General features: G+C 29.0%; 2 protein-coding genes across 2 annotated transcripts in view; both read right to left on the bottom strand.

Moving 5' to 3' along the window:
- Window positions 1-1,596: 1,596 nt before the first annotated feature.
- LOC109862113 (aminopeptidase N-like) overlaps window positions 1,597-17,392 on the bottom strand; it is a 26,982-nt gene continuing 11,186 nt past the window's right edge. The window contains exons 7-9 of the mRNA XM_020442033.1: window positions 2,390-2,459; window positions 2,097-2,150; window positions 1,597-1,833 (exon numbers count right to left, since the gene is read on the bottom strand). Of these exons, the coding sequence (XP_020297622.1) occupies window positions 1,696-1,833; window positions 2,097-2,150; window positions 2,390-2,459 (262 nt within the window). The 3' untranslated portion in view covers window positions 1,597-1,695. The remainder of the gene's footprint in view (window positions 1,834-2,096; window positions 2,151-2,389; window positions 2,460-17,392) is intronic.
- The window catches only part of LOC109862112 (aminopeptidase N-like), a 9,626-nt gene continuing 3,995 nt past the window's right edge, over window positions 11,762-17,392 (bottom strand). Inside the window, exons 5-13 of the mRNA XM_020442031.1 lie at window positions 16,979-17,120; window positions 16,567-16,663; window positions 16,022-16,407; window positions 15,557-15,876; window positions 14,222-14,409; window positions 13,019-13,390; window positions 12,749-12,818; window positions 12,451-12,501; window positions 11,762-12,237 (exon numbers count right to left, since the gene is read on the bottom strand). Coding sequence (XP_020297620.1) covers window positions 12,112-12,237; window positions 12,451-12,501; window positions 12,749-12,818; window positions 13,019-13,390; window positions 14,222-14,409; window positions 15,557-15,876; window positions 16,022-16,407; window positions 16,567-16,663; window positions 16,979-17,120 — 1,752 coding nt within the window. The 3' untranslated portion in view covers window positions 11,762-12,111. The remainder of the gene's footprint in view (window positions 12,238-12,450; window positions 12,502-12,748; window positions 12,819-13,018; window positions 13,391-14,221; window positions 14,410-15,556; window positions 15,877-16,021; window positions 16,408-16,566; window positions 16,664-16,978; window positions 17,121-17,392) is intronic.

Here is a 17,392-nt window from a genome sequence, read left to right as displayed (position 1 = left end):
ACACACACACACACACACACACACATACACACACACACAAAGTCACTTGATTAACTAGTCGTAACGTATGGCACGAGATCATTTCTCAAGTACATATGTATTTTTTTGTAATCGATTGATTTAGGCAAAGTTTATTTTCGTATTACTTTATTCTGGTTTTCCTTCTTGTTATCTTTATTATTTCTGTTTTTTACATCATCGATTAACCTGTGTTTGTGTCAATTAAACTCAACTTAATACTCAGAAATTATTATGCTACAGTAAATTGTTCAGAACTGTCTTACTATCAAAATCTTAAAGTAAAACACCGCCAATACTCGGCCCTTTTTTGTTAGATTGAGTAGTTATGTATAAGGGGGAAAAGTATATATTAAAATAAACGTACCTATTATGAAAATAAACAACTTAAGAAATTTGCTTTGTATACATTATACAAGTAAGATTACGCAAAACCACACACACAACATACATTCTACAATATTTCAGACAAGTCTGGCCAAAATGATAGATTTTAAAAGTGAAGCAAAGTAAACATGTTAAACAAAGAAAAATAGCTTCGTGGAAAGAACAACAACGGCAAAGCTACATCAAAAAAGGTTCCACATTGATTGGAAAGTAAAGTTAAGTTCGTCATCGGGTTACGTTAAAAATGTGTATTTGTACATTAAACATAAAGTGTCTTCCGTTGGTAAGTACTTTTGTCGTTTGCTTATGCATTAAAAAAATAGCCCTTATCGTGTAACTTTGATTCAATAATGTAACTTTCTTTTCTGAATAATCAATCTTGTGCCATAATAAGCTGAAGACCATACTTTTGCATACTGCATAACACATAAGTATATCCATCACTTGGCACTATCTAGACCGAGAAATAAAAGTAGAAAACTTTGAGTGATTTGATTTTGTTTATACGTTATGCAAAAATCCGTTGTTTGGCTCAAAGAAAGTACACTAAAAGAGTCGTTTCCTGGCTTTTCTCTGCTAAACTTTGCATACATAAGGAACATTTGCAGAGTAACATAATCACATCCTTGCGTTTAATTGATAGTTATATGAAGACAATCGGCAGGACGCAAACGCAATGTAAGATGCAAATACATGTATATAAGTGTGTTTACACGTAAACTTATTACATTTAATAACATAGAGCAAAAAATTAAGGGGAAGGTAGAATAATAAAAACCTTGTAATGCACCAACAAATGTATTTGTATTAAACTTAATTTAAATAAATATTTTTTAATGAACACACATAATAAACTTTAACTTATCGCTTAACATTTTATAACTACAAATAATTAATTAACACATGAATACTCATAAAACACTAAACAATCTTACATAATATAAATTCTTCTCTTAATGTTATACATTTACATATTTAATTACTATGAGTTTATTTAGCGTGTGATATGTATTCATATATTTATGTACACTATACATAAATATACACATACGTATCGACTCGCGTGTATACATGTAATATATTGTAATGAAAAAACGAGTTAAGTTTATAATCAACAAATTTATTACACATTAAAATCCGAAAAGTGTATGTATTTTCGATTTTAATCGTAATCAGCAGTGATTGTTATCATAAATTAAAACTCATTTAAACAGGAAATAGATAAAAAAGTGAATAACTACAAAGTAAAATCTTGTACCAAAAATCATTTGCTTACATGCAAAAAATACATCATAAAAAGAAAATTTTCCTCATGTGATTGTAAGTAAAAACATACTGGGGTCTAAAACGAATTATAGTTTGCATTTCACTTAGGAAACTACGACGCTTTTCACCTTTGTTTGTAATGGCATCGAGAACACGTGGATCCTAAAACAGATTACAAAATGTAGTTAATATAAAATTCTATGTACTTGTACATAAATTTGATTCAGATCTACACAAAACTATACTTCTAATAAATATAACAAAAACCTACTAGGTCATATATATAAAATAAGCTATTTCTGAAAAAAAGCAGGAAATGTAACGCACACTTCCACAAAAATATTATATATAATACTATTTGATATATACTGTCTTCAATTGTACTGATTTAAATTAAAATAATACGTTATATAATTTATACATACATTTACCACGTAATGTATATCCGACAGTTTATTTAAGAACACTTCGTTAGTAATCTGAAAAAATCATGGTGGTTTGTCAAGTAGTGCGATTTACTTATATTGTGTATTACCATTCACTTATTATATATGAGGTATAAGTTTCTTATATCACAAGAATTAAAAATATAAAATCCACAACACAACTACACATTTTTACACGTATAAATACATACGTATATATACATATATATAATATAAAAAAATTTGGGTTTACATATTTATCTACAAGAAAAAAGAAAGATTATATATCATACCATCGACAGGTCGTCATCGGAATATATGTTGTTAATAATACAATTTATTATTGCTAGTATGTTCACGTCTCTATCCAAACAAAATAACAGATGTACCGTTAATATGTAAACTTACTAATACAAAATAACATGAGACTATTACAAAATAACACTGTTTGATCCGAAACAGAAAAGGTAATGTAAAAAAATATGCACATTATGAAAAAGTAATATTCGTATGAAATTTACTGTATGAAACTTTATATGAAATGGACTGTATACAATTTCTTTTACATGTACAACAATCTTTTTACCTTCCTATTCCATATTGTAGACCGAATTGTACACTAAATAGCCCTAAATAAGTTTTTGACTGTAAAGCAAAAATAGTGAAAAGTAAACTAACAGTAACACTTTTTTTTGCATGTACAATATTATCACTATCACTGTTTTTGGCATGTAAACTACTTCCAGGTCTTGGTAACGAATTACGATCAAGAAAAGACAGGAAAGTATATAAATTCTCGTGATTTCTATAGCAAGGTAAAAATTCAAAGAAATCTTCTTCTTTTCCTTGTGTCTGGTATATGTTGAAAATTTTTTGCCACAAAGCAGATTTATCATAAGTGACAGTTTCTAACATTAATCCTTGGCAATATATCCATTTCTGCCAACTTGGCAAAACTCTGCAAGTAAAAAACCATATTATTTTCCTTAAACATATACTTATAACACTATTTACAAACTAATTCATTATTGCTATTCCATAGATTTTCTTTAAGCGTAAAAGTGTATTAAATCACATGTCAAAGACGCAAGAACAAAAAATATAAAATTAGTAGCAAGAAGACGTTTTTGTAACAAATACGGACGTCACCTTGCCATTGAAAAAGTAAAATAACGTACTTGTTTTGCGCAGGATTATTAAAATGCCACTCTAACATTCGATTAACATGTTCTTTGCACATTGAACCACCGAGAATGCATGTCCATTTTAAAACTTCATGATAGAATTGATTACTGACACTATTCTCCGACCAATGTGTATATGATTTATTATCAAGAAACCTATTCAATGTTGCCAAAAGTTTATCCTATAAAAGCAGGATATGTTTTTTAGTAACATATCTTGTGTAAATGCTTAAAATTTCTTCCTATTTAATTATTTAACGATAGTTTTGTATTCCTTATTGCTTCTAAGAAATGTTATATTATACTATTTGTGACACACATATTATTATAGAACATCCGTGTTTATTTTTTTCTAAATTATATGTATGTTTGTACAGATTACAGAATTCTTTTTTCATTTTCTATATCTATTCTATTGCTTATACTTTTTTTAAAAACATCTTTTTACCCACAAATATAAAATACTATTTGTTGTTCTACATAGCACACGTATATCATATTCTCTGAACTATATCATATTCTCTGTTAAAACAACAAATAATCTAACTTCATGTAAACAATACATCTGTATATACATGTATAAACATTTGTAATTCAAGAAATTACAGAGCTTTCTTCGTAGGTTCTTTGAAAAGAAAAAGTATACTGAGCACTAAGAATATAAATTGCAAAACAATCTTAGCAATGTTCTATTATTCGAAGAAACTTGTAAATCTTTAGGTTTACTTTCTCTGCAATATTTTGATAAATTACAATGTGCAAATTTTAAGTACAGAATCAATTCTTTGAAACCTTTAGTGATTTTTTTTTTTGCAGCTTTATGCAATGGTCTTTTGATTGGACATACTTCTATTTAAAAGTACCGTATACCAAAAGTGAAGATTTTGTCGGTCATTAATCAAGATTTCCATTTATTCATGCATTTTATCATATGTGATTTATGAGAATAAACAGTGACAAATATATTAAATTAATAATTTTGTGTCTACTTGCATATTCCTGTACTATATTGATATTATTTTACTTTTATGAAGTACTTTTACATGAAGTGTGAATATTGGTGAGCACTTATATATACATATTGTATACACATTATTATTGTATATACATATTACTTATATATCTATGTTATTTTTTGAACTATAATAATGCGCTTGTCTGAAGTCAGGTTTTTATGTTTATAATGTTGTATGTTCAATCTAATAGATATTGCCACGTGCTAGTTATATTGTATCATGTAGGTATATTTTAATACGTATTATTTAAGTATAATTTCTCTAAAATATATATTGTTTATGTTAGCAACTAAAGTAGCCCTAATACGAAATATATTTATATAAACAATCCGTAGTATATATATATCTTATAAATAAGTTAAGAAACTTTTTAACATTTAATTACCACGGTCCATGCCGCGTGGGTCGTATACGCTCCACTATAAACTTTCCGTTTAGGCCATATGCTCTTTTCGCTATTAAGTGTGACATTATCATAAAATATTTTCTAAAATCATATTGATGCCTAAATATCATATACAAGATACTTAGTACATCGTTAACATTTAAGTACTTTTTTCTTGATAATAATGATTTCTACAATCGTAGAAATATTATGAAACATATGTCATAAACAAAATTGGTAGTCTCCAAAGTGTAAGGCGCATACGACCCACGCGGCGTGAACAAAAAGTCATCGAAAATCGGACCAGCACGGAACGTGTTACTGATGACCTACTAAGTATTTAATTTCTTAGTGTACTGTAATCTTAGGTACCTTGATATTTCTGGAAAGGACTCTTTCTGGAAAAGGAAAAATCTTCGACATATGTTCAAGAGCAAAAAAGACAGGATACCACGCTATGTAGGAATTGTTTGCATGAAATATACTGCTTGCAAGTTCAAGATATATGTTAAAATCACTAATATCTGAAGAATTGTTGTTATATTCTGTATTTTGCACCAAAAAATAAAACGCATCGTCTAATATTTGTGCTACAGTAACATCAGATAAATAAGTGATCTTCAGATCAACAGTTTTTAAGAAAAAAGCAATGTTTGTCCAAGATTCACGGTCATATTTGACGCGATATCCTACAACAAATAAAGGTTTAGAAAAAGTGATAGTGAGAAACAAAGTAAAAGAAACTACTCCACAAAAATAGTGAATATTTTAAATACACTATATGTATAATAAAGAGATACTTGATAATTCACATGTATGTTATTACATTACCAGCGGAATCGGCGACAATGACAAACTCATTTTTATTACTCAGCGATAAACAGATATATTTTTTGTAAGGTGTTAGGATATCATTATACGTAACATTACTTTCTCTCTGTAGTATTTTTGTAATAGTCACAGGTATCCACCAATTTAGTTCGCACTGCTTTTTGTGATCAATAGTAAAACAGTCTATGACAGATATTGCTACCTGTGTATCATTGAGTCGTTTTACGAGTAACACAGGATAACCAAGTCCTGCTGTCCATGAAGTTATTATTCCGTTTATTATTTCTGTCGGAAAGTATGTGTTATTTAAGGACGCCTCAAAATTCCAATACCATAACTTATCAAGAACTGACAGGTCCTTATATGTGTTATTTGATACATCCTCACTGACAACAAGTATCGTTAAAAAAAATATTGTGTTAATGATTGCCATAAGACTCCGAAAAAAATATTTAATAATTGTAGTGCTGACTTACAACTACTTTAAAAAAAGATTAATTAAAAAAGGACAAATTACTCTATACTTTAATGATTTGTAAATACTTACGTGTTATAATATAAGTTTACGGCGTTTTTAAACAACGAAGTATATAAGAAATCTTGATGAAATAAAATACTAAACATATAAAAGGTGTTGAATGCTACAACATAATTTATAGTGTTAGGTGTTCACAGTTTATTCACAAAAATAGGTAAAGTAGTAACTATATAGTAGTAAAGAATAACTTTATATATTATAATGTTATTTTTTTGCACACACATAGAACTGTGATCGATATAAATATACTTTTATATCGATCTTTGAAAATGTTTGCCTACAATATAATATGATGAACATAACAATGACTATTTGACTTTTTACAATATATTCTGAAAATATTTACCACTATCTCATAGTGCTGTATCTATTACTTTGTAAATGTGAAGTTCAATAATTAAATGCACTCAAGAACTTTATTTCTCTTACCTTTTTCTCGCCACATTTTCCTAACGGTTGAATTTCGAGCTGTAAAAGAGTTTTCTTGAATTGCGAAACCATATCTACTAAATACTTCTGCATAATCCAAAAAGCTTCGTCGTGTCTGGACCACAATTGATGTTATTAAAAACTATCAACAGGTTTAATGATTATACGATTATGTAAGTATAGTGTATAAGTCTAATATACTAGTAATTTAAAGTTTTAGTCATATAAATCATGATGATATTTTTCATTAAAAAGATAAAACAAAGACAATAAATTAATAATAACACAATGATCAAGAAAATATATATGTAGATTAGTTTTTACACATTCACATAATCATATGTTTCTATGCTTTTCTAATATATTATATTGTGTATCTTTTTAGTATACTTAAAACAACTATAAATAGTACTACTGTTACTGAAACCGTTCTAAACTATGTCTATAAATATGACACATTTTCATTAAAAAAAATGTAATACTTTTGTTTACTTATCACATTTATATTTACGCACAATTATCTACAATAAAACGGCACAATATTAACCTTGTTCCAAATATAAACTCCATATACTGTTGAAAATCCTTCGACAAACCAAGAATCCGACTGTTTAAATGTAGCTAACCAATCACTGAATATTTCTTGTATCACACTTCGTGCTATGAAACATGTTACTTCTCTTTGTTTAATAATTGAATCTACTTCGCTGTTATATATACTGTTAACTTCACTGAAAATAAAACTAAAAATGTTACTGCAAGTACAGTCTTCTCGTACTTTAACAATGTTTTTTATAAGTTCATTTTTTTTGTATTGTGAGGTATGCATCTCACCTCAAAAAAACAAATCCAGGAGTTATCATACTTTCGTAACGAGTAGAGGTCATTGGAAGTAGAACGTAAGAAACATGTAATCGTGTTATGACATTGCCCCACATGTTTCTGAGAAGTGTGAAGATATCAAGAAGAAAAGTGCGTGCATAGTATGTATCATTTCTCATCTTTAAGCTGCTAGTAATGGTAACGTTATTTCCTATTTTCATAGTTGTGTTATATGCATTCGGTATAACAACAAATGCAACCAAATGCGTGGATATTAGAGGCGTGGTGAAAAATGTTGTATGAATCGCATTTATTACCGGACCACGGTATTTAATAGCCATGTTCGAAAGAGCTGTTTCATTGCGTTTGTGTATAATTTGAATGGTAAATCTAGCTTTGGTTGTTGAATGTTCCCAATATGGAAAAATCCACTCATTTGGAAAACGTGACAAAATCAGAAATCTATATAATAAACAGAAAATATTACAGTGATAGATAAATAGAGTATATAAGTATATTCCATTACATAAAGTACTAACTTAGTAGTAAAACGTTCTCAATTATATTTAAAAAGAAGAAATGTAGAGCTACTAAAATAAAATTCTATGTAATAAACTAAGACAAGTTTTATAGAAATATTTACTTTTAAAGGTTTTATAATATGAATTACTAAAATTAGTAAATGTAAACTACAGCATATAAATTAGTAGTATTATATCATGTCAACTAAGTAACTGTATGTTGCAATATTTAAAGTTATAAAAATCTATCAAATGATAGTTCGATAATGTTCTGTAAAAATAAATGTTGTCTATAAATGTGATTGTAGTACAATATTATTGCAGCAGTACAAAAATGATAGTATGTATAATAGCTTAGTATGTGCACTTACTCTTTCGTTTCAGTTTGATTTATGTACGGGTCGACCGTGACAACTTTCGTTAAATTACATTTATACATCGAAGTTATCACATATTTTCCAGATTTCACAGGTTTCTGCAGTTCCTTACGTGTAAATTTTGCATATTTAGGGATTCTCTTTATTTGTATGGGAGTAATATCCACAGTTTTGAATCGATTTTTGGTAGTATTTGACTGTGATACAGTGACTTCCCAATGTGATATATAATCATACAGAATTTCAGTTTCAACATACACATTTTGTATATAACAGTACCGTTCGATTTGTAATCGTATGTCTTTTTGTTCACATGACACGTGTAGCACAACAGTGGAATACACGGTAAGCGAAGTGTTCTGTTTTTCTAAAGAAATAGTATAATTGATCGGTTGTATACACTGCAATGTCCGAGACAAATTCGCGTCAGTGGAAGAAGCAACTACAGTGACAGTTATTAAGCATATTGCTCCGAAGACTATAAGCATCTGCGTAATGCGTATCTATAAAATTATTTTGCTTGTTAAACAAAAAGTACAGATACACATTAAAACGAAACTTTTACGCAAAACTTTATTATAAAACAACAGACCTTTGCAGAATCAAATACAAAAACAGCATTTATACATGTGTACCCGGGAGGAATATAAGTATGTTTTTCAGCAATAATCTCTTACTTCTATTACACATACACATCACACTATTTGTCACGATTGTGGTGTTCCAATCCGACATACACAATGACGGGTAAGACAACAAAGTATAAGGAACACAAGTAGAAAGAATAATTGTATACTACACGTTTTGCACTAAATTTGAGGTTATTTCAACAATTAAAATTAAGAAACTGTGATTCGGAAAACTGTTTACTTTAATTTTTAATGCGTTTGAAATTATACTGTGTGTATAACATTAAAAAAACTCTTTAAATAATCGTATGAATAGTATATGTAGTATTTACCATATTTAAAAAAATGGATCGTACCAATTTAGTAATTGTTTCTTTGCTCCTTTAGCACAAAAACAGTATAATACGCTTTAAAGATAATAAATTTATGATTTATGATATTCACGGGCCGATATTCGCATACGTTTAGAGACACAGAAAAAAAAACAATATTTTACGACAATTGAAATTTTCTAAAAAACAATATAAAGAAATAAAGACTTACCATCTTCTATATATAGTGGAGTTCGATGCATTAAAAATCTCGTCTAAGTATTACAAACTACTAGTACAAGATCGAAAACGTATCGTTTGCGCGATCTTAACTCTTCGGGAGATCTTCGAAAACTAAGAAACAATCGTTTCTGTGGAATAATACCTACATGTCGTGATGTACACATGTGTGTTAAGAAAATTGACCTTATTTTGTTCTCTTCTACGTACATATATGATGATAGAAGTAACGGTGTTAAATGTCTTTCACGGTTTAAACGTACAAATTCATATAATAATATAATGAAACTTATACAGATATTGTTTTAGTTTATCTTACGTACAAAAAGAAACAGGACAGTAAGAACACGTTCACAGTTGATTGTGTGTAAAAATTTAGTTTCTTTGGTGCGAAGTGAATTACAAACTGTTTCGTTTGAGGTATTCGATCTTTATCAAGCAATTGAATAAACAAATTAATGAGTGTCGTATCGATGGATTATGTACTTATACAAGTGTGTATTTACTTTCAATGATGGTCAAAGTTCTGTGGTCAAAACACAAAAATGTTATGTGTTCTGTGTGTTGACCACAAAAATTCGACGCCGATTGCGTGGTGACGTCACGTTCAGTGCTTTGTAAAATACCTTTCTTCAACATAAGATTCTTCGACTTATATGTTTTCTCTCTCTTTACTATGTCAATGCTTAAATTTCAGATTCAATAAAATACATTTCATATGTAGACAATCAAATGCAGTCGTGACTTTGTGATCAAGCATGGAATTAATTGCGAGCGCTAAATAACTGGTTTTTAGTACAATCATTTGTTGACAAGACCGTTAATAGGAAGTCGTGTGAGCTATCGGATGACTGCTGTATGAAATTTGCCTACGACTACAATACAACAATTTTTAACAAATTCTGATTCGGCATATCGCTCGCGAACTTTTGCGCTTAAAAACTTTAGAGTCAATATAATTGACTCTTGTGATGTTGCAACATATTTGTTGTTCTGAGAATTTTATTGTCTTTTACAAGAACTTTCTCTTTGGTCAACAATTGTAGAAAGTTTCTTTTCTTTTTTCCATTAAAAATGAGTAACAAAATTATCCAGTTATCATTTAACTTGTTTTAACGTATGCCGGGAGAACATTTGTGAAGTAGTACGTATTCATTTCGTTGTAATGGCTTTACTTAAACAACTTTTAGTTTTATGTTACTTCATTCCCTTGGTTTTTAATATTTTTGTTATTTCTGTTTTTTATATCATCAATTAAACTGCGTTGTTGTCAAGTAAACCCAACTTGGTACTAAGAGAAAATTACGCTCTACAGTATTACATTCAGAACTGTCTATCAGATCCTTAGAGTACAGCACTGCCGCTACTCTGCACTTTTTTGGTATAATAAGCCATGTATAAGATATATATAAAAAATAAATATATCTATAAAATTAGGGAAATTAAGGAATTTGCCCTTTATATAGTATAAATATAATTGTGCGCATCAGCACACACACAATCTACATCTTATTCATATATTAATATTTCAGACAAAACCCGGCTGAAATGCTGGATTTCAAAAAAGAAGCGAAGTGAAAACCTTGAAATAAGAAAAAGAGCATCTCGCAAGAGGCAACAGAAGCAAAGCTACATCGAGTATGCTAACACATTGATTGAACAGTATACTTACATATTATTGTCATCGGTTTACGTTGCTATTGTTTATTTGTACGTAAAACATAAAGTGTCCTATGTTGTTAAGTCAGTTTGTTAGTTGCTCATACGTAAAACAAACTATGGCGAATATTGTTTGACTTTGTCTCTATTCTATTATTTCTGTTATTGAATTATCACTCTTTCAAACGTGACATAATCGTAAAGGCTAAAACGCATACTGCATACTTCAAAAGAGTATCCACCACTCAGCACTTTCCAGAACAAGATGGAAGTGGAAAACTGATTGATTCTTTTTTGTTTATGCGTTATGCAAAAATTTGTTGTTTGGCTCGAAGAAAGTGCAATAACTGTCGTTTTCTGGCTTTCCTCCGCTAAAATTTGTGTACCATAATAAAGTAATTCAGAGTACCGTAATCACATCCCCGTTTCTACTTATTTGCGAGAAATCGGCAGAACGCAAATGCAATGGGAGACGCAAATGCATGATATATGTGTTCACACGTAATTTTATTGAACTTAATTGCATAGTCAAAACACTTAAGGACACGTTAAAAGTAATACAAAACATCTAGTGCAAATAACATTTTTATTTTATCTTCTTTAATAACTATCTTTTTTTAAAACAAACATAATAGCTTATAACTTATTACTTAACAGTTCGTAAATACTACTTATTAATTAACTTTATATTTATATTTGCATAACATTAAACGATATTACAGAATATAAATTTTTCTCTTACTGTCATTAATTTCTATACTTAGATACTGTGCGTTTAGTTAGCAATGTGTATATTCATATGTTTATGTGTGTGCTGTACATAAATATACATATACATATTCAATATATAAGTATTATTAATGACAAAACGTATTCATTTTATGAGTAACTCCTTATTACATATTAAAATCCAAAAAGTGTATTTCCGATTTTAATCATAATTAGCAAAGTTTGTTATCATAACTTATAACTTATTTAAACAAAGAAACTTACAAATGACGATACATTTAACTGGTAAATTCGTTTAACTAAAATCGTTTGTTTACATGCAAAAAAATCAGAAAAAAGAAACTTTATATTTTCATGTGTTTATAATTAAAAATATACTGGGGTCTATCACGGATTATAGGTTGCATTTTACTTAAAAAATTACGACGATATTCAACTTTTTCTTTAATGGCATCGAGAACATATGGTTCCTAAAATAGATTACAAAAAGTATTTCTAATAAAATCCTGTATACTTCTGCAAAACATTGATTAAGACAATATACAAAATATATTTTTAATTCACAATAAAAAATAAACTAACAGTGTACACCTAAAAAAGGCTATATCTAAAAAAAAACAAAAACTGTAACGCACACTTCCACAAAAATAAGTAAAGTAATAATTTAAAGAATTTACAACTACCTTTATCATGTATATACGCACCAATTTCTGTAAGAACATTTCGTTAGTAATCTGAAACAATAATGTGCTCTTATCACTTAGTGATTTATTTACATTGTGTAACCACAATCAATATTATATATTAAAAAGTTTGTTTGATATATTCCAAACAATTACGGATACAATTCACAGAAAAATTTTATATATCTTTACCAGAGTGACAACATTCGTGTATACAATATATATATATATACATATAACAAATAAATTTCGTTTTACATATTTATCTACTAGAATTAAGTAAAATCATACAACATACCTTTGACAAGTCGTAGTGTGAATATATGTTGTTAATAATACAATTTATTATTGATTGTATGTTCACGCCTCTGTTAGAACAAATAACACAAACATACAATTAGTATGTAACGTTACTAATAAACATTATAAAAAATTACGTAACACAACACTGTTTGTTCCGAAAATAATATACAAAAGGTAATATATAACTATGCAGATAATGTAAAATACATATTCGTATAAAATATTCTGTATGAAATTTTCTATACATATAGATCACTCTTTTTACCTTACTATTCCAGTTTGCAGTCCGAATCGTATATTATTTAGCACGGAAGTAGTTTTTGACTGCAAAGTAAATATAGTGAAAAGTACAGAAACAGTAACACTTTTCTCTGCATTTATAATATTTTCAGTAATATTTTTTTTTGTATTCGAACTATTTCCAGGTATTGATACAGTGTTACGATTAAAAAAATAGAGAAAATTATAAATGTCCTCAGGTTTTCTAGAGCAAGGCAAAAATTCTAAGAATCCTGTTTCTTTTCCTTGTGTCTGGTATATGTTAAAAATTTTTTGCCACAACGCAGATTTATCATAAGCGACCATTTCTAACATTAATCCTTGGCAATATATCCATTTCTGCCAACTTGGCAAAAGTCTGCAAGTAAAAAACCATATTATTTCACTTCAACATATATAACGAGTGAGATTCAGATGCGCACAGAAACAATCGAACATGCAAGATGTGTCAATCGGACACAGTTTTAATCGGATACAATCACAATTGGACACAGTTTCAATCGGATACAAGACAATGTTAATCGGACACATTCTCCATCGGATACACTAGTATTAAATCAAACTTGTTTATTTTATGTGTTTTTTGTTTGAGTTGTGAGAATGCAGACAAAGGTGACTGCGCCCTCTCTGTTCCCTCTAAAAAAAATCAAACCTAACCCTACCCTGTGTTCCTATAATATTAATAGGAATGAGTGAGATTTTTGCGAGAAGGGTGCAGGAAAAGAAGGTCAAGTTAGGTTAGGTTAGGTTAGGTTAGTTTTTGGAGGCTACACGTTTACAACACGAACAAACCAATATAAAAGACATAAAGTAAATGTATCTTAAATAAGGTCAATATGAAAGGAATAGTCTTGATTTAATACTAGTGTATCCGTTTGCAACTGTGTTCGATTGGGACTGTGTCCGATTGCGACTGTGTCTGAGTAAGTCCATCGTGTGTCCGTTTCTTATTGTGTCCGATTGATACACCCTGCCGTGTCAGTTTGATTCTGTGCGCATCTGGGTCCTCCCCTATATATCACTACATACAAACTAATTCATTAATGCTATTAGATTTACTTTTTAAGCGTAAAAATATAATAAATCACATGTCAAAGACGCAAGTACAGAAAATAAGTCCAATAGCAAGACGACGTCTTTGTAACGTTAACGGACGTTACCTTGCTATTGAGACAGTAGAATAACGTACTTGTTTTGTGCAGGATTTTTAAAATGCCATTCTAATGTTCCATTAATAAGTGGTATGCATTTTAAATCACCGAGAATGCATGTCCATTTTAAAACTTCATGATAGAACTGATTATTGACACTATTTTCCGAATACTGTGTATATGATATATTATCAAAAAATCTATCCAATATTATCAGAAGCTTATCCTATAAAAGAAAAATATGGTTTATTGTAACATAGTGTAAATGCCTAAGGTTCCTCGATATGTAATTATTTAACTTTAAGTAAATTTAATTATACTTTAGGTTTTTCTAAATTATATGTATATTGGTAAAAACGATTCATTTTTTTATTTACTATTTATATCTATTGTTTATACTTATTTTTTTAAACTTTTTTGTACCCACAAATATCAAATACTATTTTATGTTTTACATAGCACACGAATATTATATTTTCTATAATGACAAAACAACACACAAATATTCTAGTCTCATGTAAACAATCCAGTTGTTTATACATTTATAAACATATAGTTATACCTTAAGAAATTACAGAGTTCTCCTTGTAAGTTATTTCGATAAACAATAAGTAGACTGTGCACTAAGGATAAATATTGCGAACAAATGTTAGAAAATCTATTATTTGAAGAAATTTTTAAATCATTAAGTTTAGTTTTTGCGATAGTTTAACAATTACAAACAGGTTTTATCTAAGCATCACTTTCTTTACAGAATTCTACTATGTTTGCGTTTTATAGTAAGCTTTCTATGTAGCTTTATATACTGTTTTTTTGATTGGACATATTTCCACCTAAGAATAACGTGTTACAAAAAAAACCTTTTGCCATCTATTAAACACGATTTCCAGTTACGTATTTATGCATTTTAGAGAAATGGTTTACGAGAACAAACGTTGACAACGACATTAAAACAATGTTTTTTTAATTCTTGGCATATTACTATATAATATTGAAACTATTTCACTTTCGTGAACTACTTTTACAGGAAGTGTGAGTACTATATAGCACTTTTATATGTTGTATTTTTCAAACTATAACGATATGTTTGTTAAACTTCGACTCTCTTTCTTAAGTTTATAACGTTTTCTGTTCAGTCTACTAGATATTACAACGTTCTATTTACATTTTATTATATATTTACATTCTAATATATATTCTTTAATTGATATATTGTTTATGATGTCGCCTAAAACAGCACTTTAATGCATACTATATATATAACCGTTCCGTAATATATATATATTATATGAATAACTTAAAAACCTTTTGCTATCAAGGTGATAATGACCTTCCAATTATTGAACTTCTTAGTCTAATGTAATCTTATTTACCTTGATATTTCTGGAAAGAATACTTTCTGGAAACGGAAAAATCTTGGACATGTTTTCAAGAGCAAAAAATATAGGATACCACATTATGTAGGAATTGTGTACACGAAATATATTGCTTGCAATTTTTAGATATATGTTTAGATCACTATTATCTGAAGTAGAATTGTCGTTATATTCTGTATTTTGCACCAAAAAATAGAAAGCATCGTCTAATATTTGTGCTACAGTGACATCATTTAAATCTGTAATCTTCAGATCACCAGTTTGTAAGGAAAAATCAATGTTCGTCCAAGATTCACGGTCATAGTTGACGCGATAACCTACAAAAAATGAAGGTTTAAAAATACTGATAGTGAGAAACAAAGGAAAAGAAACAATTACTCTACAAAAATAGTGAATATTTGTAATACACTATATGTATAATAAAGAGATACGTGATAATTCACATGTATGTTATTACATTACCAGCAGAATTCGCGACGATGACAAACTCATTTTTATTAAAAAGCGATAAAATAATATACTTTTTGTATGGTGTTAGGAGATCATAATACATAACAGTAACTTTTGTCCCCATTATTTTTGTAACAGTCACAGGTATCCACCAATTTAGTTCGCACTGCTGTTTGTGATCAACAGTAAAACAGTCTATGACAGATATTGCTACCTGTGTATCATTGACTCGTTTTACATATAACACAGGATAACCAACTTCTGCTGTCCATACAGTTAGTATTCTTTTTATGTATTTCGGAAAGTATGTAGCCTTATTTAAGGACGCCTCAAAATTCCAGTACCATAGCTTATTGAGAATTGATAAGTCCTTATATATGTTATCTGATATTGTGTCACTTGACAAAAAATAACGTAATAAAAAATATAGTACTAAAGGTTGTCATAAATCTCAAAAAAAAAAATGATTGTTGTGATAACTTTATGAGTAGTGCAAACATCGTTTAAGTAAAAATTGTCAAACATCTGTGTACTCTAATGATTGTGTAAATACTTACGTGTTATAATATAAGTTTACGGCCTGTTTAAACATAGAAGTATATAAGAAATCTTCTTCAACGAAGATATGACTAAGCATATAAAAGATGCCGAATGCTACAAGAAAGTTTAAAATGTTAAAGGTTTCGAAATTTAGAAACAAATCTATGTATAGTAAATAAAATGTAGTAATACGTAATAACTACATAACATATTGTTATATTTTTTACCACACATAAAATTGTGTAACTGTACTTTATATCACATTTTAAAAATGTTTGCCTACAATATAGAGATACCATGATAGAGATACCACTGACAATTTTTATACTTTTTATAGTACATTCTGGAGATATATACAACTATCTCATAGTGCTGTTATTATGTGACCATTCATTAATTAAATGTACTCGAAAACTTTATTTCCCTTACCTCTTTCTCGCCACATTTTCCTAACAGTTGAATTTCGAGCTGTACAAGATTTTTCTTGAATTGCAAAATCATATGTACTAAATGCTTCTGCATAATCCAAAACGTTTCGTCGTGTCTGGACCACAATTGACTTCATTAAACTCTATCAACAGTTTTAATAATTATACGAGTATATAAGTATAGTGCGTTAGTATCTACTATTATAAAGTATTAAAGTTTTCATAGAAATCGCAATGATATTTTTCAATAAACAACCAAATAAACAAAAGTAGTAATATCACAATAATCAAGAAAACATATGTACATTATTTCCTACACATTCACATACACAGTTTGTCCGGAAAGTTCCCGGACTGATTTTTTCTAGCGCGGGTAAGCGGCGCTATCGAGCGGTCAACGCTGGAACTACTTAGT

The sequence above is a fragment of the Pseudomyrmex gracilis genome, unplaced genomic scaffold, assembly GCF_002006095.1.
Source record: "Pseudomyrmex gracilis isolate BER0280 unplaced genomic scaffold, ASM200609v1 scaffold_1384, whole genome shotgun sequence".
Lineage (NCBI taxonomy): Eukaryota > Metazoa > Arthropoda > Insecta > Hymenoptera > Formicidae > Pseudomyrmex > Pseudomyrmex gracilis.
This window is presented reverse-complemented; position numbering and strand designations above follow the sequence as displayed.